This window comes from Taudactylus pleione, unplaced genomic scaffold (assembly GCF_031769625.1).
Source record: "Taudactylus pleione unplaced genomic scaffold, aTauple2 ptg000381l, whole genome shotgun sequence".
NCBI classification, from domain to species: domain Eukaryota; kingdom Metazoa; phylum Chordata; class Amphibia; order Anura; family Myobatrachidae; genus Taudactylus; species Taudactylus pleione.
The window spans coordinates 10,111,095-10,139,052 of record NW_028284782.1 but is presented as its reverse complement, the minus strand read 5'-3'; the positions used below and the strand labels follow the sequence as shown (position 1 = coordinate 10,139,052).

At 42.0% G+C, this 27,958-nt stretch overlaps 1 protein-coding gene across 1 annotated transcript in view; it reads left to right on the top strand.

The window, feature by feature from the left end:
• LOC148507866 (uncharacterized) overlaps positions 1-27,958 on the top strand; it is an 80,004-nt gene that overhangs the window by 26,505 nt on the left and 25,541 nt on the right. The window contains exons 5-7 of the mRNA XM_088445522.1: positions 4,894-4,991; positions 18,543-18,595; positions 19,240-19,350. Coding sequence (XP_088301648.1) covers positions 4,894-4,991; positions 18,543-18,595; positions 19,240-19,350 — 262 coding nt within the window. The remainder of the gene's footprint in view (positions 1-4,893; positions 4,992-18,542; positions 18,596-19,239; positions 19,351-27,958) is intronic.

Genomic DNA, 27,958 nt, shown 5'->3' with positions numbered 1-27,958 from the left:
ATGTTGGTAGACTGCCGGGACATTGCTGAGGCCGAAGGGCATCACTAGATATTCATAGTGCCCATCCCTGGTGTTGAATGCAGTCTTAGATTCATCTCCTTCTCGTATATGGATCAGATTATACGCACCCCTTAAGTCAAGTTTGGTAAACACAGAAGCACCCTTCACTCTATCGAACAGTTCTGTGATGAGTGGAAGTGGATAACTATTATGAATGGTAATGTCGCTGAGTCCACAATATTCGATGCAGGGACGAAGGAGACCGTCTTTCTTCTTAACGAAGAAGAAACCCGCTCCAGCGGGCGAGCTGGAGGTGCGAATAAACCCTTTCTCCAAGTTCTCTGCAATATACTCAGAAATGTATTGGGTCTCTGGCAACGAGAGAGGATAAACTCGTCCACATGGCGGAGTTTTCCCTGGCACCAAGTCAGTAGGGCAGTCCCATTCACGATGAGGAGGGAGAGTGTCAGCTCCTTGTTTACTGAAGACGTCACAGAAGTCCTGATAGGTCTCTGGAAGACCTTCTAGAGATTTCACACAGGAGTTTCGTATAGGAACAATTTGAGGAAGACAGTTCTGGAAACAAAATGGACTCCAGGAGACAATTTGCAAGGACATCCAATCGATTCGAGGATTATGTCTTTGAAGCCATGGAAGGCCCAGGATAATTTCATGAGAGGCTTTAGGAATGACAAGGAAGGACGTGGTTTCCATGTGAAGTGCCCCAACTTTGAGCTTCAAAGGTTGGGTGCGATGTGTAATTCTCCCACCGATGATTCGACTGCCATCTATAGCAGTTAAAGATACTGGTTGTAATAGCCACTCAGTAGATATGCGATATTTGTGAACGAAGTCCGAAGTGAGGAAATTCTCGGCAGCTCCTGAATCAAGCAAAGCAAGGAAACACTTAAGTAGACTTGGTTCACTTCCAACAAGGCAATGATAGTAGGATCAGTTTCCTTGTGTGATTCCATAGATGCTCCTAACCTAACACCTCTGTCATAGGTTAGGAGGGGGCGTTTCCCGGATGGGAGGGACAAGACTTGAGGTAGTGATGCGAAGAAGCACAGTACAGGCAAAGATTCTCTAGACGTCTCCTATGACGTTCTTCAGCAAAGAGTCGGGAACGATTCACTTGCATAGGCTCATCAGGAGGAGTAGAGGGTGAAGTAACTCGGGGAACAGGATAAGTTTTAGGGCGGTCGAACCAACTTCTTTCCATGGCTTGCTCTCTGTGACACAGGTCGACTTTATTACACAGAGAAATCAAGGCGTCCAATGATTAAGGCAGCTCACGGGAAGTTAAGTCATCCTTAATTTTCTCTGACAACCCATTCCAAAAGGCTGCAAGTAAAGCATCCTCATTCCAGGTTAGCTCTGAAGCTATGGTGTGAAACAGGATCACATATTGACTGACAGTCCTGCTTCCTTGACGGAGACGTAACACATCATTAGAGGCTGAGGTCGTTCTACCTGGTTCGTCAAAGATTCTACGGAAGGTGGTCACGAACTCTGTATAGTTAGATAAAATTGGGTCAGCTTTCTCCCAGAGAGGAGAGACCCAGTCCAAGGCTTGACTGGTCAATAGTGATATGATGTATGCTACTCTGGTTCTGGAAGTAGGGAAGCTTGCTGCCTGTAACTCGAAATTAATCTCACATTGATTTAAAAATCCACGACAGAGCTTTGGGCTCCAATCGAATTTATTGGGAAGCGGTAGCTGAAGACGAGGCACTGGAGGAGAGACCACTGCGGGAGTGGTTGCTGAAGTAGGATTACTGGGCTGGAGATCCGTTCTAGATATTCCTGAGAGGAGAGCTTGAACATTATCCAGACGAGTAGATATATCCTGAACATATTGCATCAACTGCACTTGTGCCGACTCTTGTCTACCCAGGCGATTCAGAAGATCCTGGACAGATCCAGGCCCAGGGCTCTGGGTACCAGACGGATCCATGTGGCCAGTACAAACTGTCACGGCTCGAGGTATTGGAAGGGGTGGACCCAAACTGGGTTGTGGTACAGATACACCAGCACCAGGAGAGAGTTGGAATTTAGATGGTTTAATATAATTCCGTTGCATATAGTTAAATGAGAACTAATGAGAGATGGTAAATATAGTCCTTAGTGCAGGGATGCACAACTGTAGACACTGCAAAACGAAAGGTAAAAAGTCTCTGAGGTTCAGGGGGTACTGCGGAGAAGAACTGTAATGTTGAATGCTGTAGAACTTGAAGATACATTGAATACTGGAGGGTAATTGAATATGACTCCTGGATGGAGTATGTAGGACTGGGAAATGAACTTGAGTCAGACTCTGGGATGGAGTATACTGGATTGGGTGAAGCACTTTGAATAGGACTCCGGGATGGAGTGTGCTGGGTTGGGTGAAGCACTTAGATAAGGACTCCGGGATGGAGTGTGCTGGATTGGGTGAAGTACTTTGAATAGGGCTCCGGGATGGAGTGTGCTGGATTGGGTGAAGCACTTAGAATAGGACTCCGGGATGGAGTGTGCTGGATTGGGAGCAGGAGTACTCCCGACTGGAGTACACAGGAACTAGGAACAAACAAACTGGAGCAGGAACAGCTGAGCACAGGAACATAGTTCTTGCTGTGGCAAGGTGCACTATTGTACTGGCAATGAGACAGGGAGCCGGACGCGCTGACAAGAGCGCTCGCTCTGAATCAGGGCCGTCCTACCTATTATTGGTGCGGCCTCCTGGCCGCTCGCATAGCTGTGGGTGACCACTCACAGCTTATGCGAGCGGCCAAAAAGATGGGCGCGATGGTCAAGACCATCGCGACCATCGGGCTTGCGACGAGACCCTTGCGGTAGGGTCTCATCTGCCGCAAGCCCGGAGAGCTTTTGGCTCTATCAGAGCCAAAAGCACTCCCACTGACATCACTACTGATGTCAGTGGGGCCGGCCCCAGACGGTAGGCACTCCCATGGGAACACCTCCGTCTGGGCAGCCACGTCCCCGGCACACCCACCAAAGGGGGCGTGCTGTCACTCACCATTGACAGCACGCCCCCTTTGGTGCGAGACCCATAGCGACGACTTGGCCGTCGCTATTCGGGTCTCGCGCATGTGCACGACGGAGCTCCCTCCGTCGTGCGCATGTGCACTAGGACAACATCGACCCGCTTGCGAGCGGGTCTGAATCAGGCCCAGAGTCAGGGAAGGGCTTTTATACCCCTGGTCGGACAATGATTGGCTGGAGCAGCTGGAGTGTGCTGCTGACTGTATGGGTCTGGACCACCTGACTTGATCCAAGATGGCCGCGCCCATGATCCGGAGGTCTGACACACTGAAGTGCATGGAAGTGTGGCTGGGACACCTAGGCAACAGTGTGGATGCAGGAAACCACCTTCAGGCGTAGGCCCCACTCTGGATTCCACTGACAGGAGCGACCGGCGGCTCAGCAAGGCGCGATGACATAAGCGCATGGGGAGATGCAGGGGTCTCAACCGGAGGTCTCTAGCACGGTTTGTGACAGCAATCACTTGGTTAAATCGCTAAGTGTATACCCCGCTGTAATTTTTAGATTGTAGACATACAGCAAGTATTAGTGTCTCTCAGGAATTGAGAAAGATCTTTCAGACTAGTAATACTTATTGGTTATCACCCACAGTGCAACCTTCGCAGTGCGCCCACCATGGCTGGCTCACCTAGTATACTCATGGATGGGATGAAAAATACAGGGACCTGACTATTATGTTGGGACCCTACTCCTAGCATCAGGATCCTGCAACCACCCATTTTGTGTCATCTCTTCTAGGCGTAACCTATTCCACCCAGGGTAATCCTATGTAGTGCGCCCAAAACGGCTGCCTCATTTGGTACCTTTGTGGGTGGAATATATAACCCATGGAAGTTATTTCCCAAAATGTCTGCACAAACCCTGCAATATGCTTATTGTGCTCTCTAGGTTTCGGTTGATTTTAATTATCAGTGTGGTTTTCTATTTTTTTTTGCAACACCAAATCCTTGTACAATGTACAATGTTTTCTGATGTCTGTAAAGCGACTTTGAGTCCTATGGGAGAAAAGCGCTATATAAATAAAATTATTATTATTATTATTATTATTATTAATACTATAGCACTTAAGAACTCTTATGCACACACTTTTCACAAGGCTTTTACATCCCTGGACATGTTGTATTCTAATTGATCTACCACTGAAAAACTGAAAATAAGCAATTTAGCTTTAAGCGTGTCTGGCCAAATTGCTTTGATTTCATTGTTTGGGTTGGCGCCTGTACACTGAGATTATAATGATGACTCATGCCATGAGTCGATAAAATATCTGGTCAATAGAGTTTACTGCTGTACCCAGTTATATCTGATAAGATTCTGATGAGATCTTCGAACACATTACAATAGTTGATGGGATTGAATATTCAAAGCCTGCTAAAATTATATTTTGGGATCATGGACTCTAATCTACTAGCTAAGGAATTACACTACATAGAACAGGGACACAGAGTCTAATGCATTTCCGTATTTACCTCGGACCCCCGCAAGGGGATTTGGGCTTTGCTTCACCTGTATTTGGGCTGCAGCCCATTAACTAATTGCTAGTGTTGTAGGTTGGAGCATGGTCAGCAAACAGGGTTGTTATACAGTACGGTCTTAACAATGCCAAAGATGAAATATCAGAGAGCAGCCATGTCTATTTATATATGACAATGTGTTTGTATTTTTCTTGCCTATATTAGATTGACCTCCTTAGTGAATGGTACGCACATTACAACAGCTAATTTGTCCTTTAATTAGTAAGTTTCTACATGAAATAATTTAGCGCACATGCCAAATGACCAAGTATAAGTGTATTACTTACTATGTACTTTTAGTCTAATGAAATGTGCTTTCCACATTTTCCAACAGGTCACTCAGAGCTGCAGTGATGAAGATGACAGTGACACAGACAGTGATGATGTGAAGGTTACAATTGGGGACATACGAACAGGGGCCCCATCCTGCATGTGCGTTTCCCTTTTGGTTGCTTAGCAGAAGCGGTTCGGGGATATTGATTATCTAACAAATTCTTTGCTTTAATGGAAAAAAAATCAAATATATATGAATATTTTCACAAAAATTCACTACACTGTATCTCACAGATTTATAAACAAATCTATACTTGGACGTGTGAAACCTTTCCAAAGAGTGTTTCAGACAATGGCGGTAATAATGCTCTTGAGAGCATCATATACATTTTTTGTTTATAAGGAGGTCTGTTTTATCTGTAATACCAACACTGATCACATTGCAGCACTTAGCTACTCTCCTGGCCACCTACTGTATGTGTTTTCTCTGCACACAGCGATATTGGTTCCATGCTATAACAACAAGTGAGGCTATGATTTGAAATGAATGTATGGCAGCACGGTAAGCAGGCTGACTAGGGCCCTGTGACAGCCACGCTCCCTTAGCACATGACATCATGCGGAAGGGGCGGGTCCTTCAGCACCGGTAAGAACCATCCTTAGGATATATATGCTGCAGTCTGCATGTCTGGAGCATCCTTTGGATGCTCCAGGTAGGACTTCAGCAGTGATTCTGGCTGCAGGATGCTGTACCAGGCACCCTGCTTGTCAGATGCAGGTGAGGTGGAGCAGAGACAGTGCCGCCCAATGGACTCTGTGCAGCGGCACTGCTTGCACACTCCTAGTTACAGCCCTGATGTATGGAAAAGGTTGTGGAGCTAAATAAAGTACATGAAATAATTGGAGTGTTTATATTTAACAAATTTTGTGCATCATGCTCTTTCTCAATTCTGCAGCAGGTTTCAAGTTTAAAAGGAAGTTTCTTCTCTGACAGGGCAAACGCAGTGAGTGAGAAGTTTGTATTGCAAAAATGCAGTGTGTCACTCATGCAAACGGGTAGGGCCAATGATGTCACAGCAGCTTCAGTGGCGGCAGCTTTATACCCTGTATCAGGACATGAACCTAAATACAGTATTTAACTGTTTGGATTGGTTTGGTTTGTCACAGGGCTGCCTTGGCTTCAGTGGAATGTTAGTTTAGCATTGAACAATGTAATTTTGTGATTCATGGTCCTGGACAGGTAGTGCAATATGCAAAGTCCTTGTTTGGTGTTGCTGAAATCAAAACAATGTTAATAAGTTTTAAGAACCAGCCTATAATGTATGTCTTATCAAGATATGGTCATGGCTTACAATGTATTTACCCAATGAAATTAAAGGAACATTTAACTATAAAGAGCTAAGACCAGTAGATCCTCTTCTAGATAGGCAGCCTCCCCCTAGACTTTCCAACCCTTCCTCATGGAGACATATTCAGTCCCTCAAATCCACTCTTCATCTCACAAACATCTGGCGCCTCCTTAACCCCACAGATAAAACATTTACTTTTCTCTCTGGAGTACACCACTCCTGGTCCCGAATTGATAATATTTGAATCAATGACTCCCTAGTAACTTCAGTTCACCACACTGCCATACATAACATCTTAATTTTGGATCATGCCCCGGTTTCTATATCTCTCACTCGCTCCATACAGGCAAGTGGCTCGCTTCTCTGGCGCTTCCCAAGTTATCTTGATCAATTCACTGAATTCAGAGACTTCCTCACTGCACAATGGGCGAACTACCTAGACGACAACTTGGAAAGCTGGGATAGACCAACAATATTTTGGGGAGCATCCAAAACAGTTCTTTGGGGTCATATTATTGACTTTGTATCTAGACAAAACAAAAAAATCTGCCAAACAATACAAACTCTTGCACACTGCCTTATCCCAAGCATTGCAGGATCATCTAACCTCACCATCTGACAACTCTTTGCACTGCTATACGCAAACTAAACAACTTTGAAAAGATTTTCATATATCCCAGGCTAAAATGGACCTGGTGTTCTCCAAATTTAAATATTTTCGTTAGGGTAACAAAACCGTCCGATTGTTGGCGACAATGGCCAAAAAACCTCACAGATTCATTACAGCAATTAGACATCCGTCCTCAGGATCTCCTATTACACCACTTCCCTGGATATTTTTAACCTCTTTGAATCCTATTTTACCGACTTCTATTCTGCCCCTTCTTTTGATCCAATAAAACATGATAATCTCATGCGAGAGGCAAGCCTACCTCCTCTTTCTTCATCCCAATCAGAAACGTTAGGTGAAGATATCACACTCGACAAAGTTACTGCGGCCATCTCTCAGCTCCAATTAGATAAAAACCCCGGGCCCTGATGGCCTGTCCAACAAATATTTTAAAACCCCATGTTGCCCCTGCTTTGGTGGAACTATTTAATGATATTTCCACAATCACACGCCCTTTCCACATTTCAACTCTGCCATGCTATTTTGCTCCCTAAACCTCATCGTGACCCCTATTACCTGACTCCTGCCGTCCTATAAAACTTTGCTCAACACTGACATCAAATTGTTAGCCAAAATTATGTGAGATAGGCTTTCATCTCATTCTTCCCCAGATTCTTACTACTCACCAACTGGGTTTAGTGCGTGACCATCACTCTGTCAAGGGAGTGAGATCTGCTATTGCCGCTATGGTTGCTTCCTTTCAGGATATGTATACTCAAAACACCCTAATTAGTCTAGATACCACCAAAGTGTTTGACACTGTCCTATGGCCGCACTTGTTTTCTATTCTTTCTCATCGAAACTTTCATCCTATTTTTATAGACCTTATCCGATATCTCTATATGTCCCCGTCCACCTCCTTGCTACTTAATGGTTATTGTGGTGAACCTCTACCTATGTCCCGTGTCACCCATCAGGGATGCCCATTTTCCCCACATCTATTCAATATAGCTATTGACCCCCTTCTATGAATAATAGAAACTTATACTCATATTAAGGGTATCACCATTGGCTCTAAAGAGATAAAATCCTTCTGATTCCCCAGTTTATTTGACTTAAAAATTATGTTTGTTTGGAGAAGTGTCTGGTTTCACAGTCAATTGGTCTAAATCAGCGGCTCTCCATTTGGGTCGTAACACTCCCAGATCTGTAAGAGCGGATAATGTTTCGCTGTCCTGGCGTTCAGATCATTTCACTTATTTGGGGGTTAAAGTTTCACAAAACCCAGGACTTCTCTATAACCTTAATTTCACACACCAGTTGCGCGGGATCACCACTGAGCTGGAGAACTGGAAATCCCTTCCTATCTCCTGTATTGGCAGGGCAAACCTCATTAAATGATAACTTTTCCCCGCCTTATGTACCTTATACAAGTCTTGCCATTATCACTCACCCCTAAAGATATTACACACATTAATTTTCTTTTTCGTTGTTTTATCTGGCAAGGGAAAAGACCACGCATTAGTTTATTGAAAATACCACTACCCAAACTGAAGGGTGGTATTAATTTTCCAAATGTACAGTGGTACTCCCAATCGTCTCTTTTACACTACCTTAGGGATTGGCTACACGCCAGGAAGTTTATACAAATACGTCCCTGGAAAGAGAATTTTTGGAGGGGGGAGATCTGTTGTCATTCCTAAATCTCCATGACCAGAAGATTCCGACCCATGTGAGAGAGAACCCGTTGCTCTGGTCCCCCAGGAGATTATGGCACACTCTGTGACACAAACATAATTTAAATGCGCACAAATCTCTCTATCTTCCTTTTATATCTAACTCTGATTTTCAAGATGGTAATGCTAGACACCCCTTCAGCATTTGGAGGATGGGAGGAGTGGTTAATATTGGATGTTTGGCCGACATAATGGCTAGAGGGCACCTCACGTTCCAGGAGGCACCGGAGAAATTCCCCATATTAGCTGCATACCCTGTGATCTTTCTCTTGGCTCAATATTATGTTAGCCAAACCACTCGCCATTTTATTCAAGCTGACTGGTCGAACCCTTTAGACACTTTTCTTCAGCAAGCAACGTCATGAAAAAAGGCGATGTCTGTAGTTTATGGACACTTCCAACATATCCTATATTATTCTGTCTCTCGGAGGCCCTCAAACATGGATTTCACAACTTCCAGGTGTGCAGTCTGCAGCTTTACTAAGAGCTCATTCCAGATCATGTCATATGCTTTCCTCCACCATGTACACAGTAATGTTTCTTAATATACTACACAGATCCTACCTGTCCCCACATAGAAGATTTATAATTGGTCTTTCATCATCTCACTCATGTTTCAAGTCTGGCCAACCCCAGGCTGATTTCTTTCACTGTTTGTGGTCATTCCCACTGATTCACAGATTTTGATTGCAAGTACTGAATTATTCCCGAGAACATTTGTTCAACTGCATGGGCTTTGTTTGGCATTCTTCCTAGAGGGCTTCGAATATCCAAGGGTGGCAGACGACTACTATTAGCGGTCAGTGCCGCTGCTCGTAAATCCATTCTACGGGTGTGGATAGGATACATCCTGAGCCCCCCATCTTATCTCTTTTTAAAACCAAATTATTTTATTTGTTTCGTATGGCTTGGGTGGAGGTAGTGCGGGAGAAAAGGCTTCAACTGAAAAAAAATTTGAAATGTGAGAAAGTTTCATTGTAACACTGTCCACAGACATTCAAAACCAAATTTGGAACTCACTATGCAATACCTCAAGGTATCTTCTGTGAATGATTGCGGGTGACCCGCCAATTCCGAATTCAGGACCTCATTCAGAGTCTGTCGTACGCATCCGATGTTTTTCTTTCTGCACCTGCGCACGGCTAGCTGTGCGCATGTGCGTACGTGCTCTACTGATGAAAAATACTGTCGGTCGTAGGGCTTCCGACACGGAAGTGAATTGCTAAAGTTGATTGACAGGAAAGTCCGTTTGTGGGAGTATACGGGGGTGGTGGTCTGCAAACGGAGGCGTTCTTCAGCGTTTCCAGGCGTTTTAGGGGAGTGCATAAATTATCTGCTTCGTACGAACAAGAATTGCGGATGCATGACAACGTCACTCTACGAACAGGATGATCGTCCAGGCTAAGGTAGGCAAGAAGCGTCCGTAAGCCACAACTGTACAATCGTTAATCCGATGTTACTTGCGATGTTTCTAATTGGAACCACACAAACCAAGCAGCTAAGATTGGTGCATTGTAACTATTAACATTGCTAATTACCTTGTAACTGATTTCACTTGCGTGTGCATTAGGGAATTCGTAACACAAATGTTTATTTGTGCTTTTTAAACAGTTTTTGGATAAAACAGTTTTTAAAACATCTAGCATTGTGTTTTGCGTAGCAGCCTTTTCAGATACCATACTTTTTAAACCTTGTATACATTGATATAGTTAAATATAGACATTTTTGATAAAATAATGTTTCTTTTTTTGAAATTCGCCTTTCAGCACAATTTAACTAACAATTGTTAGGGCAACATTTGCATATAATTAAAATAAAAAAATAAATAAAAAAAAGCTTGAGACATTGGTGACAAGAAATATGGGGACTGGACAACAGGTGAGGGAGGAGATATCCAGGGCTACTTTCATCGTTTGGGCCGGCTTGGAGGAAGAGGTAAGCTACGGACAGCCGACTGGCGTGTAACACGCCGACTGGCCTGGCCAGAGGTAGATGGGATTTCCTCTGGCCTAGGCATAGGGCTCTCCATACTTGCGGGGGTGGCTGTTGGGCTGCCAGAGGTGGTGGTCCTGGGAGTCTCGCTCCATCATGGCAGGTGGGTTTGCCTGCTCCTGGGTATTGGCCCAACGATCAAAGGCCCCAGCAATGGTCTCCAGGGCCACCGCCACCCTCACCAGAGTGGTCTCCATCCTCAGAAGAACAGATGTGTTCTCCTGAGTTTGGGAGACCAACCTGGTGAGGGGAGGCACTGCTCGGTCTGATGGTTGCCCTGGAGTAGACTCTACCGGGTCCCCAGATGGAGTACTTGGATCCTCCCCTGCAGAGTCTCCATCTGTGCTGGACCCAGACCTGACCTCAGGAGCAGGCACTACCTCCTCTGAGTCTGGAAAAAAAAGAAAAAAAAACATTTGTATTTTTCTTTAAAAAAAACCGCATACACGTTTTAGCTTTATACTTTTTTGTGTCTTAAAAATATTTACATTCTTGCACATGTGGAGCATTGAAGTCGGCCATGTCAGTGTCCATAGTAGACACGCTGACTATCTCCTCTTCCGTCACACATCCCTGAGCCAATGTCTCCAACTTCGTCAAGGCCAGCTCCTCAGGGATGGGACCACCAACCCCGCAGCATGGTCCACCCTACTCCGTAGCAGTTGGTACTTGAAATCAGTCCAGCTGTCAATGTGATTTGGCATTTTTTAAGGGTTAGTTTTTTAAAATAAGATCAAGCTTTTGACTTCAGTACACTCACAATATCATTTTCTTACCGTTTTTTAACGACTTTCATGGTTCTGTGGGTTGTCCCCACAGCATTAACAGCCCTGGATATCTCCTCCCAAATCCTGTCTTTGGCTTCAGCCCCCATATTTCTTGGGGCATGGACAAGGTTATCCATTGTCATGGTCACCAATGTCTCAAGCTCGATCCGTGAAAATGGAGGGTTTCTTGGCCTTTGCCCCGCCTCCTCCTCCTCTAGTGGTGGAATTGGATTCCCAGCACCTACAACATTTTTAAAATTTAAAAAAGTATATATTTGGAAATATGAACTGTTCTTGTGTTTTAAAAATGTGAATCGCACTTACCTGCCTCAGTTGGCCTCTGCTCACCATGCTCCTCGCTTGACATTTTACAAACATGTGAGAGAGCATGAAGAATACTGCTTGTGCAGACTTTTGTATAGATGTGAGCGCATCCCTGGATTGGTTACCCGTGCATCCCTATTTGCCTACATATAATGCACACCTTGCCTGCATTCTGTTATCACTGCGTGGGTTAGGCTAGATGTGAGCGCATCCCTGGATTGGTTACCCGTGCATCCCTATTTGCCTAAGTACAGTGCACACCTTGCCTGCATTCTGTAATCACTGCGTGGGTTGGGCTAGATGTGAGCGCATCCCTGGATTGGTTACCCGTGCATCCCTATTTGCCTAAGTACAATGCACACCTTGCCTGCATTCTGTAATCACTGTGTGGGTTGGGCTAGATGTGAGCGCATCCCTGGATTGGTTACCCGTGCATCCCTATTTGCCTAAGTACAATGCACACCTTGCTTGCATTGTGTAATCACTGCATGGTTTGGGCTAGAAGTGAGCGCATCCCTGGATTGGTTACCTGTGCATCCCTATTTGCCTAAGTACAATGCACACCTTGCCTGCATGATTCAATAATTGTGTTTTTTTTCCTTATTTAAGGCAAAGCCAAATGTTCCCCACTGATTTGTGGTGCAGGAAGGGATTGCTAGTGGTTACATTGTTTGGAGTTGTTTGAGTGATGCTTTTGTGTGTTGTTTGAGTGGTGCTTTTGTGTGTTGTTTGAGTGTTTTTTTTGGGGGGGGTGTTTGTTTATTTGGTTTTTTTTGGGTGGTTGATTTTTCTTTCATATTTTTTGGGTGTTTTGTGTTTTTGTTTTTGGTTTGGGTGGTGGTTTTTTATTTTAAATTTTTTTTTAAGTGGTGGTTTTTTATTTTTTGGGGGTGTTTTTTTCTTTCTTATTTTTTGGGTGGTTTTTTTGTTTATTTTTTGGTTTTGGTGGTGGTTTTTTATTTTTTATTTGATTTTGGGTGGTGGTTTTTTATTTTTAATTTTATTTTGGGTGGTGGTTTTTTTTTTTTATTGATTGGGTTGTTGGTTTTTTATTTCTAATTTTGTTTGGGGCATACATTTCCCAAACCCGGTTACTTGGTGTGTTTGGGTGGCCGTGCTTTTGGAGGATCAAAAATCCAATGTTATTTTATGACTCCAGTAAGTGTGCCAGCCTACTGCAAGTTTTTTATTATTTTTGTTATATAAACCCCAAAAAAGTACATTATTCTAAAAAATTTATTCATGTTTTTTTTTTTTTTAAGGTGTTTAACAGTCCATTTTGTACTTGAATCAGGTAAGTGTCTATTTATACAAACCTAAAAGTTTGTTTATTTTAATTATGAAGTGTTTTTTGCAGTTTTTTTAACATTTAATAATGCAGTTTTAAAATATTTTGAAAAAACAATAATAAAGTTTTAAAAATTTAATTTAATTTAAAAAAAAAAACGTACACCAAATACACCTGTAGGGATTCCTGAAGATGGCACTGCCCGACCCTGTAAGAATATGCACCATTATTACAAAGCTAAGTATTTTGGGGCAAATATTCAAAAATCATTCTCAAAGACTTTATTTTTTGTTTTTTAAAATTTACAGAGTGATGTGGGCCAGCTAATAGTGGCCATGTTGCCCCCCACCAACCTTCCTCAGCCTCCTCCTGGGCATAGGCATAGGAGGCGTGCAAGGGCCAAGATATATAGAACACGTGTCACCCTTTTTGTAATGCCTGATGATGTGGTTGTAACCACTTATAGCCTGCCTCCAAATATTATCCTAGACACTCTTTCAATAATAAAGAATGATCTAGTAAGTCAGAGTCACATTCCAACAGCAATCTCACCACTTACACAGTTGTTGGCGGTGTTACATTTCTGCGCCTCAGGGTCCTTCCAAACCACTGTGGAGCTGGTGGGTGGACTCTCCCAGCCCTCATTTTCACGGATCCTGAGGCGTGTGCTAGATGCATTCTTTAATAATATAGCACAATCTATTAGTATGCCTTTGGATATGGAAGCCCTTGATGTGGTAAAGCAGAAGTTCTTTGAGATTGCAGGCTTTCCACATGTCATAGGGGTAGTGGATGGCACTCACATAGCACTTCAGCCCCTGCATGCAGGGAACAAATATATAGTAACCATAAACATTTCCATTCGCTAAATGTAATGGTGCTATGTGATGCCTCCCTCCATATCCTCTCCCTGAATGCCAAATTTCCAGGCTGCAGCCATGATGTGTACGTGATCCAGCATTCAGGGATTTGGCCAAAATTAAGCACACTGCAAGCTGGTGACGTGTGGCTTCTTGGTAAGTATAAATCAAGGATGTAGCTATAGTAATAGTGTAAACATGTTTTCATGATCAATTTATGTATCTTTTGGTGTTCCATTTCCATCAGGTGACAGTGGATATTGCACGCCCTGGCTGCTGACTCCTTATTTGAATCCCACACCAGGGCCCCAAACTCTATATAATGCTGCGTTTACTGCCACCAGGCAGGTGGTGGAGCACTGTATCGGCCTTTTAGAGGGCCGGTTCCGGTGTCTCCATCTCTCTGGTGGTGCCCTCATGTACTTGCCAGATATGGTTTCTCGCATTGTGGTCCTGTGTGGGATTTTACACAACATTGCAATAAGGAGTCGAGTACCCATGCAGCCAGAGGATGCCTTGCAGAGGATGGCCCCCCGGAGGAAGGTGCTGTGATGCTGTCGGGGGGGGGGGCAGACGCGAATCTATTGTTTCTTGATTTTTTAGGTAATAATTTTTACATTTAGTTTGTTTTTTACACTTAGAGCAAATGTATTTTAAGGTGTACCTAATTTTTTGTTTTCTTTTTCTTCCACCAAAATCAAAACACTTTCCAAAACTGCAAAACTTATGGAACCCATTGGCAATATCCTGCACTGTTTTTGGACAATTAACAAATTTTGACCGGATATACCCCAACATGTTTAGTTAATTTGCCTTTTCTTTTATTAATTTGTATTGTTTCGTCAAAATTTTCTGTTTGTTTTTTACTATTGTTGTTTATGTCTGAGTAAGCCAGATATTTTATTTGGAAAAACCCTGTGGACATTTTTTATGTGTGATTCTTTGATGTAATGCTTTTTACGAGTAAAAGCATGTTGGCAACATGTTTGTTAGTTAATAAAATATTTTCCCAAAAAAAATGTTTGTTGTGTTTTTTTTAGGAAAGCCATTTTGAGGTGGATAATGTAGGCCAAACCCAAACAAAACATTTAAACAACATTACTGCAAATGTTCTTAAGGTTTCCAAAAACATTTTTGAATTTGTTACACTATGGAAAGGCACCCAGCTTTGTTCACAAAGTGCTTGAAATGCTGAATTAGACCCTTTAATTTTGAAAATGAAAGAGGACAAATGTTTTTGCAACAGAAATATACTACATTTTTTAATGTACAAAGATGAAAAAAAAAATACTATAAATGCTCCAAACTCCCCACAATACGCTGGAGGCAGCAGTAGGCCTCCAATAAATGGCCACTTGTTCTTCTCAGCTCCTCCCTAATTTGCACCATGATGTGGGTTAGATCTGTGGACAGAAACATGTATTTGTAGGTTAAAAACTTCTTAAAAATTACCAACTTTTGAACATTAAACATTAGTCAATGTCCCAAAAAGTGGGAAAACACAATTATGTTAGGGTGTGTTTGAAAGTTTCATCCACACATTATTAATATCTTGATACTTTTATGGTGTTAAAACAATTGGAAACCCTAACTATGTGGCATAAGCAAAAAACCCCTATGATGTTGTTAAAAAAATGGGAGGTGTATTCTTAAGTCATGATGGCCATATCCTTAAAACACAATGCACGTATTCACTTCTAAAATGTTCTTGATAATCCAAAAATACAATGTGTTTGTTTGCTATGGCAAACATAACTTATCCTAATGAAGTTACATCTTAGTACATTTTAAACACAGTGTACACAACATTAACAAGGGTAGTCTGGTTCCTATCACCTTCCCAAGTTCTGTGACATGTTTTATTTAAATATAAAATACTAATCCAAATGTAATCATTTTTTACACCAATAAAAAAGCATTTTGTAAACCCCAAAAGGCATACATTTTTGGGCTCCCCCCCCCAAAAAAAGGCCCAGGCACAAAAAACATAAGCACGGAATATTGAATAACAGCATTACTGCGCAATGATTTTGACACCCATACTGAAATACACAACGCCCAAAAATGTTTAAAAAAACATGGATAACAACAACACCAAAAAAAATAAAAAAAATATTACAAAACACATACCATCAGAGCGTTGTAGCAAAACCCCCGATGTAGATGGTGCAGGTGATGGTGCTGGAGATGGGGAGTAATTTGGAGTTGGGGGAATGGTGGGAGTGGAAATGGAGTGGCAAACATCAAAGGGAGGGGATATTTGGGATGTGGACTCGGGCACGGGAGTGGATATTTGGGATGAGTGGGCAGGGGAGGGAGGAATACTCGGTTAGGATTGGAAGAGGGAGGGAGGGTTACTGGGGGAGTATGGTGGTGGGGAGGGAGGGCTGGGTTGAGCGAATGGGGAAGGTGAGGGCTGCAGGTTGGGACCTGCATTTACTCCAAATCTGCGGGCCCTTCTCTGTCTCCGCTGTGTTTCGAAAATTTAAAGATATTTAAAAAAAAAAAGTTTAGTTTTCAATTTTGGCTACACAATACAAGTACACTTTACACATTCAGGACAATAGGGACAACATACAGGAGGGGGTTTTTTACATCGACTAAAAGAATTGGAAAAGGAACATACATTTTTAACAGTCCACTAATTATAACATTTATACAAACGCATACTTATGTCTGCGTAGTCGCGCCCGCCAATTCCGCAAAAGGACAGGCGACCGGCAGCGCAGATCTGACCACCGCCTCTCTAGTTGTGCTATATTGCGCCTGTATCCCGCACTTTGAAGGGCTCGCCTCACCTCCGCATAGGCCGCCCGCTTCATGCGGTTTGAAATAGGAGGCTGGGCGGTCGTAATCCGCCTGTCCATGATCTGAACCAGGATTATCAATTCCCGACGGGTAAAGGCCGCGGCTCTCATGATGGCAATGGCCGATTTTACAGAAAACATGAAATATACATGGGGTAAAATAAATATGACTGGCTAAAATATTTACTCAGTTTCCTAAAAAAAAACACTATTGGCCAATCCTTTAAGCATGTGACCCGAAAAATAAGGTCAGATTTCATTGGATAAAACACGCAGTGTGCAATTCGAAACATAAGAGTGCAAATGATCCTAACGCAAAATGCACATGCATTTTTAAAGTGAACACAATTAGCAACAGTACATTCACAGATAATAAACATTACTTTGTTTTGGAAATTCAGAAAAAAAAAAGAATGGAGAAAACACCCACGAAAAAAAACAATAAAGTTTATTGACACATGAAAAAAAACTGGAAAAAAAGAACAGCAAGAGTTAAACAATCTTAATTAGATAATTGACAACAAGCTAATAACAAGCTGATCGATAGTCCAGGTAAACATGACATGTGACCATCAATACAACACAAATGGCCGCAAACATCAGAACATAATTAGCATACAGCGACTGACAGCGCCTGACTACGATTGTCTCGGTCGTTCGATCGGATCAGTCGATAGCTAGAGGAGGTGCAGTGCTAATGAATGGTCGTCACTTTGTTTACTATCGTCCTGCCGTACGATCGGATTTTGCGGTCGTAGCCCGTACGACCGTGCGGCCGCTACGACCGACTCTGAATGAGGTCCTCAGTGTGACTGTGGGGAGGGGAGATGCGAGCAAACTTTAATTTCATTTAATTTATATGTTCTCTTTAATCCCATTTTAATTTTGATGCAAATCCAATATTTGTGTGTTTCACTGTCTACATGGACCTAACCGTTACGTTTTTCTCTTACTCCGATGGCTAATTATATATCTGTTAGTGTTCTTTGTATGTCTGACTGCCATACATAGCTTTCTGTGTTGGGTCTGCTTGTTCATGAACATTTATACATAACCTCGCTATATGTTTTGTATTTATTGATTTTTACATTGCTTCAATAACAACATATTTAAAAAAAAAAAAGAGCTAAGACCAAATATACTGTATATGTGCCTTACTGTAACAGACCATTTGATGAACAGTATATAAAGTTTTATTATCTAATAAGCAATATATAGTACAGTGCATAGATATAAATCTAGTTTCATACAAAGGCCTATGAAGACTAGCATAACATACCGGAATCATTCTAATGGCCTACATAATGTATACTGCAGAGCCAGTTTGGATTGTAAGGGGAGAATTTAGGAGGGAGCGGCTTCTGTAAGCCGCTGCTTCCAGGCGGGTTGCAAGTGAGTATTTGAATCCGCACCTGGGAGTCAGTGTTAAGCACACCGGGCTTTACACTGACTGAAGCCGCTGCTTCGTAAATTCTCCCCTAAGTATGAAAAGCAAAGTCCATATTGGTTACCCATGTACCATGTAGCGCCCCATCTAGTATTCAAATACAGTGCAGACAGCCATTCTCTGGCAAGGGCCCTTGTGCTCAAACCCATTGAGTACCTTGTTAATGTAGCCATGAAATGATATTTATTATTTTCTAGTAGGAGGGGTAATGTGAGAACAGAGGGTGATGTAACCAAATTAAACCAAAACGTAAAATAGGTAATGACAGAAACGACTGGACTAGATTATCCAAATATCCTAGTTATCCATTGTTTTTGTTTGTTAACACAAACTTGGTAACCTTTGTTTTGCAGTAATATAATATAGTTGAGAATTAGATTATTGTTTTATCCTTTTATTCTCTAGCTGAGCATAGTTGGTTTCTTTAAATGTATAGCATGCCGTAAATTGGTAACATGTTTTTCTTATTCTAGTTTTTACTACATGACTACATACTCCAAATCAATCAATTTAATTGTTCTTATTTACAGGACAGCTATAGGAAATCAGAATGCAAAAGGAGGTAGAGGCTTCGGGGCAGCTGGTACTATGTTGTTTCTACATGAATTTGCTTGATTATACTTGTGCTTTGTGTTACACTGCTTTTTTGTATTATTGTGGCTACATCTAATGTAATATATTCATGCAGTAGTGCCAGAGCCGTAACTAGACCTTTTGGTGCCCTGTGCAAGAGAGAGCATTGGGGCGCAACCCCCCCTCCCCCCCAATTTTTAACTAGGGACATAAGATAGTGCACCTGAAAAAGGGCCATGTCTTCATGGGGAAGGGCCAGGGAAGAGGAAGCTACAAGTGAAAATTATAATAAACTGGAAAATCGACAGGCCCAAACAACGCCCCCAGCCCTGCCCAGGTAGCACTACCCTAGTTACGGCCCTGAGTAGTGCTATAGGGTTTATTAGAATTCCTCCTTTTATAAATATTCATGTAATCCTGGAAGATTATAAAAGTAAGATATACATATATTTGAATAAGGTATTGTTCTTGTAAATGTATTAATATAATGTACATTTTTAGTAAGTTATTTAAGTAAATGCTCAAAATATAGAGCACTCTTTAACACTGAACCATTTTAGAAAAATACTCATTCAACCAAAGACAACTTTACTTGTAAGGAACATTTTTCTATTTGGAATTCAACCATCATACTAATTAATATATATCTTGTAGGTAAATTGCCACCAAGAGGAATAGACTTTGCTGCTCCAGGTTGTATTAATGGGCTCCCCGTTCTAGAGGTGGATCTGGATTCTTTTGAAGAAAAGCCTTGGAGGAAACCAGGTATTCAATGAAGGTTACTTACTGCAAAGATATTCAGGGTCAGATTAACAATGGCGTAAATGAGACACAGCCCCAGACTCCACATGAAAATACCGCCAACTAATACACTACCGGTTTTAGAACACCCAATTTCTCCAGTTTGTAATTAAATTTAATCAATTAAAGTCCAGTGAATGTAATGGTATGAAGGTAGGCGGTAAGCTGCTGCAGGTTTAAGAAAAAAAACAACTTTATTTTGGCAAAGACAGAAAAAAATGTTACTTACATAGGGCCGTATTCAATTAGGAGCGAAAATCCGTTTTTCGCCCGTTTTTTCTGCGAAAATTTTGCCTGAAAATGTATCTTCGTATTCAATTCCAGTCTGTTTTCGCCTAAGCGAAAAGTCAGTGCACTGAAATAGGCAAAACTTTTTCTCCACAGAATAGCAGGAGAAAAAAAGTGTAAAATCTTTATTTTGGGGTGCAGATGTTGGGAAAACACTCAGAACCCTTGGTACACCCCCCTTCAAAGTAGGGGGACAACTTCAAAAACTAGCTAAATAAGCTTTTGGTGGTGCTCTAAGAAGGGGCCAAGTGTTTTTGGGTTTGCAGGTGCTTGTAGGAAGGAGGAATTTCACTTTTCTAAAACTTCACTTTAGAGACATAAAAATATGCTAGTACCCATTTTCAAGCACCCCAAATTTGATGGGACTACTTATTTGCTCCAAAAAACACTGCTTTATGCCATTCTTTCACACTTTTACCTAGACGCTAATAGTAAGCAATTAACCCCACTTAAGTACCCTAACTAGTTCAATTAGGGCTAATACTAAACTACCATAATGATTTCCGAAGTCAGACCATCTTTTTCAGAGGTACAGAGTGATTCCCCCAAATCTTCCTGCACTTTTCGCCTGGTTCACATTCGGTGGGTCCCGTTTTCACCTGTTTGGCAATTGAATACGGAGTAAATTGGGAGCGTGCACGAAAAGTTTTCCCCTACAAAACAGGCGAAGGTGGCGAAAAGTCGAGCAGGCGGAACTTTCTCGCCAATGCGAAACTAATAGAATACAGCCCATAGTTGTAAAAAAAAGGACTCTTCCCGGAAACAGGCAATGGGTTGAGAACTTACTGCTATTCTGCAACAGTGGAAATAAATTAAGCAGTGACAGTTGATGCAAATAATTCCTACAGGTGTCACAACTTTTGTTAACTAAAAACCCCAGTCTGTATAAAAGCAGTTTTGGAACCGACCATTATTACACACTCTGAAGCATTATTTGGACAATATTGCACTGCAGGAAGTAATATATTGCTGTCATAATGGCGAGAAAAAAGCAGTTAACATTGGAAGACTGTCATGTTTCAAGTGGTGTTTCCCTGTGTGATTATACTTGCAGAAAACATACTTTGATAAAGGTGAATTAGTAAGATTTATTGTCATACAGGGTGGTGCAATATTTAACCAGGCAGATAAGCAAACAGGTAACAATGTTCACAGGCATTTCTGAGTAGCTGGTATGCAATGATAATACAGTCCAGGATAATGCAGGAAATAGAAACAGAACTTAGAATGAGGATGACAAATGCTGGATGAAGGATATGGATACACAAAGTCCAGATTGATTAATAAATTGAAGTGTTGAGAAATGTCCAGAATGTGCTGTAAATGCAGTTACACTGGGAACTTGATAAACCAGAAAGCACAGGTGAGAACAGTTGATTGGAGGCACTGATCTAGATTGCTGCAGAGCAGTGCAGAGAATCTGGAAGGCACTAGTAGTTCTAAAGAGTATGCCTCGACAAACACACTGGTAAGCAATACCAACACAGTCCCGCATAGTAAGTGCAGTCTGTTAAGCAGGTAAAACAAGGTCCCATTAGGCAGATACTTAATACACTAGATTTAGAGAGTCTGGATAACTGGTAATGAAATACTGAAGATGCGATGTGGTCACAAGAAGCAGATAGCAACAACTGGACAAGTCCTGGATAGCTGGAAGGCTGAGCTCTGGTGAAACAGATTAATGTCCCAGACAACTTACATGAGAAACAAGGGGATATCGGGTTGCAGGGACCAGGGTCTGGAGACAACAGGAAACACAAAGAATATTAGCAGGAGTATAATCCGGAGTGCAGACTCTGAGGCAGTCTTAACTTGATGAACTGGCACCAGGGAACCTGTGTGGCGGGTCTAAATAGGAAGTTCAGGTGCAGCTCACAGCTGTATTAACCAGTTGATACTCAGACCAGAGTGCTGAAGCACCAGGGAAGAGAGCGACACCCCAGGCAGGGAAGAGAAATTGCACGAGCCGTGACAAAGACAGACCATTATAACCCTGTAGGTCTTTCCTTTAGAGATTTTGCAAAGGTCTTTCCTTTAGAGATTTTGCAAAGAAAGCCAAGATGCCCACAACAGAATCAGAAGACAAGTTTCTGAGAGTCAACAACTCGCGTGATAGCCAGCTCACAGAAGACATGCACCAAGCATAGCTTAACATTGGTCAAAGTAAGCAAGCCTCCGTTTCAGTTGTGAAGAGAAGAATTTGTTTGACAGGTCGAGTGGTACTAAGAAAGCCAATGCTAAGATTACACCATAAGTGGACAATTGAAGACTGGAAGAAGGTCTTATGAACCAGTGAATCAAAATTTTAAATCTTTGGTGCATTGTGCAGGGTTCTTGTACACCATTGAGTAGGCAAAAGGATGGTTCCTCAGTGTGTGACACCAACTGTCAAACATGGAGGAAGTAGTGTGATGGTCTCTGACTCTTTTGCTGGATCCAGATTCAGCAACTTGCACAGAGTAATGTGCATACCAAACCAAAAGGGCTAGCATTTTGTAGCACCACACAATACCCCCTGGTCTTCACCAGGGTTCATCCTACAGCAAGATAATAACCCAAAACATACCTCCAGGCTATGTCAGAAATAAGAACAAGAAAAGAGCAAGACGGTAGGATTCAAATGATGGAATGGCCTCCGTCTCCCTATTTAAAACCCATCGAGCTGGTTTGGGATGAACTACACAGAATGGTGAAGCAGCCTACAAGTGCATCACATTTGTGGGAACTTCTGCAATAGTGTTGGGAAGAACTTTTTGGGCAATATTTGGTTTCCATTGTAGAAAAAATGCCAGAAGTTATATCTGCAAAAGGTGGCTACTTTGATGAGTCAAATATTTAGATTTTTGCTCTGAATGTTTATTTGTTCTATGCTTTAATACCAGAATACATTGAAACATTAAACTACATACATAATAACATTTGGAAAAATGGATGTGTCCTAAAACATTTGACTGGTAGTACATGCCAGTCGTATTTTAATTTTACTTCGCAAATATCTCCATTTTTGTTTTTTAATGCTTCTGTTTTGTTGAAAGTAAGAATAGGTAATTTAACAGGGAAATTACACTAACAAATGCAAGGACCGGAGAAAATCAGCAAATGCTTCACAAATTAAATTGTCACAATCCGTATGGGAAATCCTCAGGTGAGGGTAAAAGCCTGGGGGTTAGGGTGACTAGGGAACAACTAAGCGAGTGCCAATGACTAGGCCTCCCTATTGTGGCCAAACCCAGGTTTGGCTAGACATGCCCAGAGGCGCGGAGTCTAACCCACTTGGTGGTCTTCACCAGTGACCCCTCCAATCAGGAATTGGGTTTCGCTGCACCAAGTAGGCAGGTCGCGGCCCTCTGGACAGGAACCTGGAAGTAGTAGAAAGACTGGGACTATATTAGCATGAGTATCTTAACACAAGAGATGAAGTGACTACTTGAACATGGGAGTTTAGATAATACTTTGAACAGAGGAGTTGATGTAATACTTGAACACAGGAGTTGAGATGATACTTGAAAACGAGTTGAACTAAATACTTGAACACTGGTGAAAAACTGAATACTTGAACACTGGAAATTAACTAAATACTGGTGATGAACGGAGTACTTGAACACTGGTGATGAATGGAATACTTGAACACTGGTGATGAACGGTATACTTGAACACTGGAAATGACCGGAATACTTGAACAATGGAAATGAACTTGAGAATGTAGAGATCCTGCTGTAGATTTGCACAGAGGAACTCAGAGAAATGTGGACACAGGCATGTACTGGGATTTGGTAGAGGTCCAGCTGAAAGCTAAATAGTAATTAGCAGGAAAACTGACACCTCAGTACTACTGAGAAGCTGCAATAGAGGCTGAGAAGCACACTACAAAATACACAGGAAAAGTAACATAAAAGACTGGAAAACTGATAGAGAGCTCAAGTCTCAGACGGAAAATTAGCATGGAAGCTAATGCAGGATATATTGGAGAACTGTGAGAAGGCTGAAGCAACACTCTGAAGGAAATAGCACAGAGCCACACTGGTGAGAAACACAGTCACTGGAACAGCGAAGTTGAACAGCAGTTTTCTGTTCCTGGAGTCAGACTTAAATACCCCTGGGTAGCTGGTCATTGGATCAAAGGATCAGCTGAGTGACCACAGGACTACCATTGGGAGAGACTAGTCAGGTGATATGGACCAACATGGCTACACCCATGCCCGGCACCCTGGAAACCAGGACGTACGCACGAAAGCCCTAGCAGACCACCAAGGAGAATACTCAGACACCACTCGCCTCCACTCCCAGTGACTGAACACCTAAGCCCAAGGACGCCGGTGCGGAGGTGAGTAGCGGCCGATCCCAGGCCGCATCCTCACACAAATAGAGAGATACACTGCCATTGAAGAGTTTGTTTGAGTCCAGCAGCCAGTGCGTAACTAGGGTATTTGGAGCCCAGGGCAAATTGAAAAACGGAGACCCCCACATCCCCTATGTGCCTGCGACAAAAAATGGGTGGGGGGTCACTTAAAATGAGCGTGTCAACATGACACGCACCCCTTTCTCGTCACTCTGAACATTCCTTTCCATTCCATATGCACCTTAATGCAGTGCCCCTTATACAGTCAGGGGGGACTGTATAAAAAATGGATCCGTACGGATTTGTTTGAGAATTTCAAACAAACATAATGAAAAATGTAACAGGTTTAATGGGAATGAGAGAAGAAAAACGCGTAGTGGATGGGAGTAAGTGGTAGATGGGGAAGTGGGGTGTTAGAGGAGGAGTACAAGTTACTCCTCCTTGGAGGTTCTATAATTGTTTAGATAGGGACAAAAAAGGGTCACAAATCCAATACTGGGGATGTTCACAAAGGTATGAATGGAATATAGGAGAATTTGCAGCTGTTGAGGGAACATCATCACTATGGATCAGTTGTAGATCCATCCGATTTCATAAATTCCAACCAGTTGTACCAAATGGCTATTGATTCTGCACTCTTGTCTAGGATTGAGGATGAAAGCTCTTCCATCATTAACATTTATTACAAAACTGCAATTTAGGTTCAAGTGTTGGTTAGTTGACCCCAGGGAGTTTATATGCCATGGAACAACAGTATACAGTATAGATTGTTCCTCAATGGGAGACCCATTGTTTTCCAGTCAGCCTTACAAGATATCTCAACAATGCAGGCTAGGTGGGAAGAGTGATAATAGTTAGTGAAGCCAGGAAGATAGAGAACTCTTCATGCGCTAGACCAGAACCTCCTGTGCAAGTCTGGGTCTCCAACTCAAAGCTCCCTACAATTCCCTGTGGTGCTTTGAAATAAAAGTAAAGATCTGGAATTAGGAGTTAAAAAGTTATAAGATATTTATCATAACTGTATTAGCTTTTCCCAACCACAACAGGTTCAATGGTTACCATTTTTTGAAAGTCTGATTTAAATTTTGTCTTTGGAGGCAAGAAATTCAAAGAGACCCTCAGTAACGGAAATTGGTGGGGTGCCATTTGAATGGAAGGGTCTTTTGAAGCTCGTCTACTGTATTGTGCTCTCTTTCATGGAAATATTAAGAGCCATTGATTTAGTGAAATTGATCTTAAAATTTGACAAGTAGCCAAATCTCTGGAATGTAGTCACTGGGCAGAACATTGTGTTGGCTATGGTAGTCAGAATTCCACCCACAAATAAAGCGAGTTTAAGTTCAACTCCTCTAAATTATTAACTAGCTCTGATTGCCCTTGCCAAGGGCTTCTATACAAATGAGGGGTGAGAGGGGACGCCACTGCCTAGTTCCATTATGAATAATTAAAGAATCTGTGAGTGCACCATTAACCTGAATCTTAGCTGATGGGGAGCTATATAGTGCAAGTATTCACTGGAGACCCTGGGAACCCAATCCGAAGTGGTCAAGGAAACCCTTCACTGGAGACCCTGGGAACCCAATCCCAAGTGGTCAAGGAAACCCTTCATGAATTTCCAACCACTCTGTGGAATGGACAGCATGGTTGGCATAGCGGTTACCATTACTGCCTCAAACTACTGAGGTCTTGGGTTCAATTCCCACCAAAGCCCTAACTGTGCAGAGTTTGTATGCTCTCCCTGTGTTTGCGTGGCTTTGCTCTGGGTGCTTTGGTCTCCTCCCACAATCCATAAACATACCTGTACTGTAAGTTAAGGTATAATTCTGATAAAATAATGGTACATGCCAGAGGGAATATACATTGTAAGCTCTACCGGAAAATATGTGTGCTCTATAAAAATAACTTAAATAATGCCTTCTTCACATCTGTAGATAGAGAAATTATATGTGATCATCCTTTACTGATGTGATGTATCAGATCATTAATTTGCATGATGTTGTCCTCTGTTTCTCAACCAATGATAAACCCCACCTAGTTATGGTGGGTCAGACATGGGAGATGGACATTAATTAGCTAACAGTTTAGCAAATCATTTAAGTTAAATGTTTTAAAGGAGAGAATGGCACATAGTGGAGCATCTAATTCCTTTCTAGTAAATGGCTTCTCAAGAAATTGACATGCCTCTTGTGGGGATTGTACAAACTGGAGGTACTTTCTAAATTGAGCATTAAGAGAGTACTCGTTTGGAGGGGGTAGGTCATAACTTATATTTTATAGTTTACTACAACAAGCTTGAAAAACTTCAGCAAAGAGAAGACTTTTTTTTCTCCATTTTTAATGAACTGTACATGTTTCAGTTCTTTGAAGTGCTCTCATAAGAATTTCATAGGGATTCTACGATTGCTTTTGTTATCCAGAGATAACCAAAGCTACTTTTCCATAATTAGTGGTTGATGGAGAGGCTTTTTTGAGACATCTCTAGGAATCTAATTTTATCTAAGAGTTGACTTTTGCAGTCTTCATTCTGTTTTTTATTTTTAATGAGGGAACCCATTTGAATACATTTTCCCCTAATCACACACTTATGGACCTCCCTGAAAAATCTGGGATGTGATTTAAATTACATTAATCTTATGTTGAGGACCCCAATTTACCTTTAAATACTGGATCAGACAAAAGTGATTAATTGATCCACCAAAACAAGTTTCTAGTGAGAGTTCAGTATTACTCGATTATGAACATGGTCAGACCATGTAATCTGGCCTACATACAGAGCCGTAACTAGACTTTTTGGTGCCCTGGGCCAGAACGCATTATTACCCCCTTATTTTTCAAACCGGGACATTAGATGTGTGCCCAAACAATAGCCATGACAAATCTGATTCCCCCCTTACAATAATGAACCAATCCCATTGTACTACTGTTATCAAGGTGTCACTGCCAAATACGGTGTGATAAAAGAGGATGTGACTGAAGGTGCTTGGGGAGGTGGCCAGATGGAAGATTCTCGGGGATAAAGCAAGAGGAAGCTACAACTGAGAATAATTAACAGAAAATTAACAGGCCGAAACAGCGCCCCTGCCCCCTGTGCGGTGGCACATGTCGCACCACCCTAGTTACAGCCCTGCCTACATATAATACATATGGCTCAAAGGGAAGTAATCTAGACTGGAATCAAGTGAGGTAGAGAGTAACATGTTTAGTCTCTTACCTGGGCTTGCTGAATTCTCCAGATATCGACCAGCTGCTGCTCATGTCAGAGAAGATGAACTCAGTGATGATGTGCGCTGGTCAATGAGAACTCCATCAGTGGATCCAGGGTCCCGTTGAGGTCACCTGCAGCCACTGGAAATCTCTCTGATTGGAGATGCTCCAGCATCCCAGCAAGAAATATCTGTTGATGTTGATTTGGAGAGTAGAGGTTAACAAATATGTATGACTGTTAGAGAATTAACATTTAAGAATCTGACCCTCCTACCTTCCTCAAGGATGTGGTGAAAGCAGCAAGTGATCGCAACTTCTAGCAAACACCTCGCTATATTTGCAGTAATTAATGAGTAATTAATGGATTTTAATTTGAAATGGGTCTACCGGAGAATTTCGACCTTATCTAAACTTCTCTCAGCAACTGTGAATGGTTCTCGGGGATGTTAAACCCTTTACCATTTATAGAGAACATTTTTTTTGCCGAACTGTTTCCCTTATTGACTTTAACTCCCCACTGAACAAGCTGTCGCATTATGACAGGGAAACCACCACCACGCTGCAGGTTTTCTGTTATAGTACGTATTATCAGCCAAGCATATCATAACATGCAGCAGGAGACATGTAAAAACATGCCTGCCACTTTAGAATACTTATGTGGATACAGTTGTATACCTTTCTGACATTAGAGTTCCACATTATTGGTCACCGAATTTAGTGTTGATTATCTTATTGAGTCAT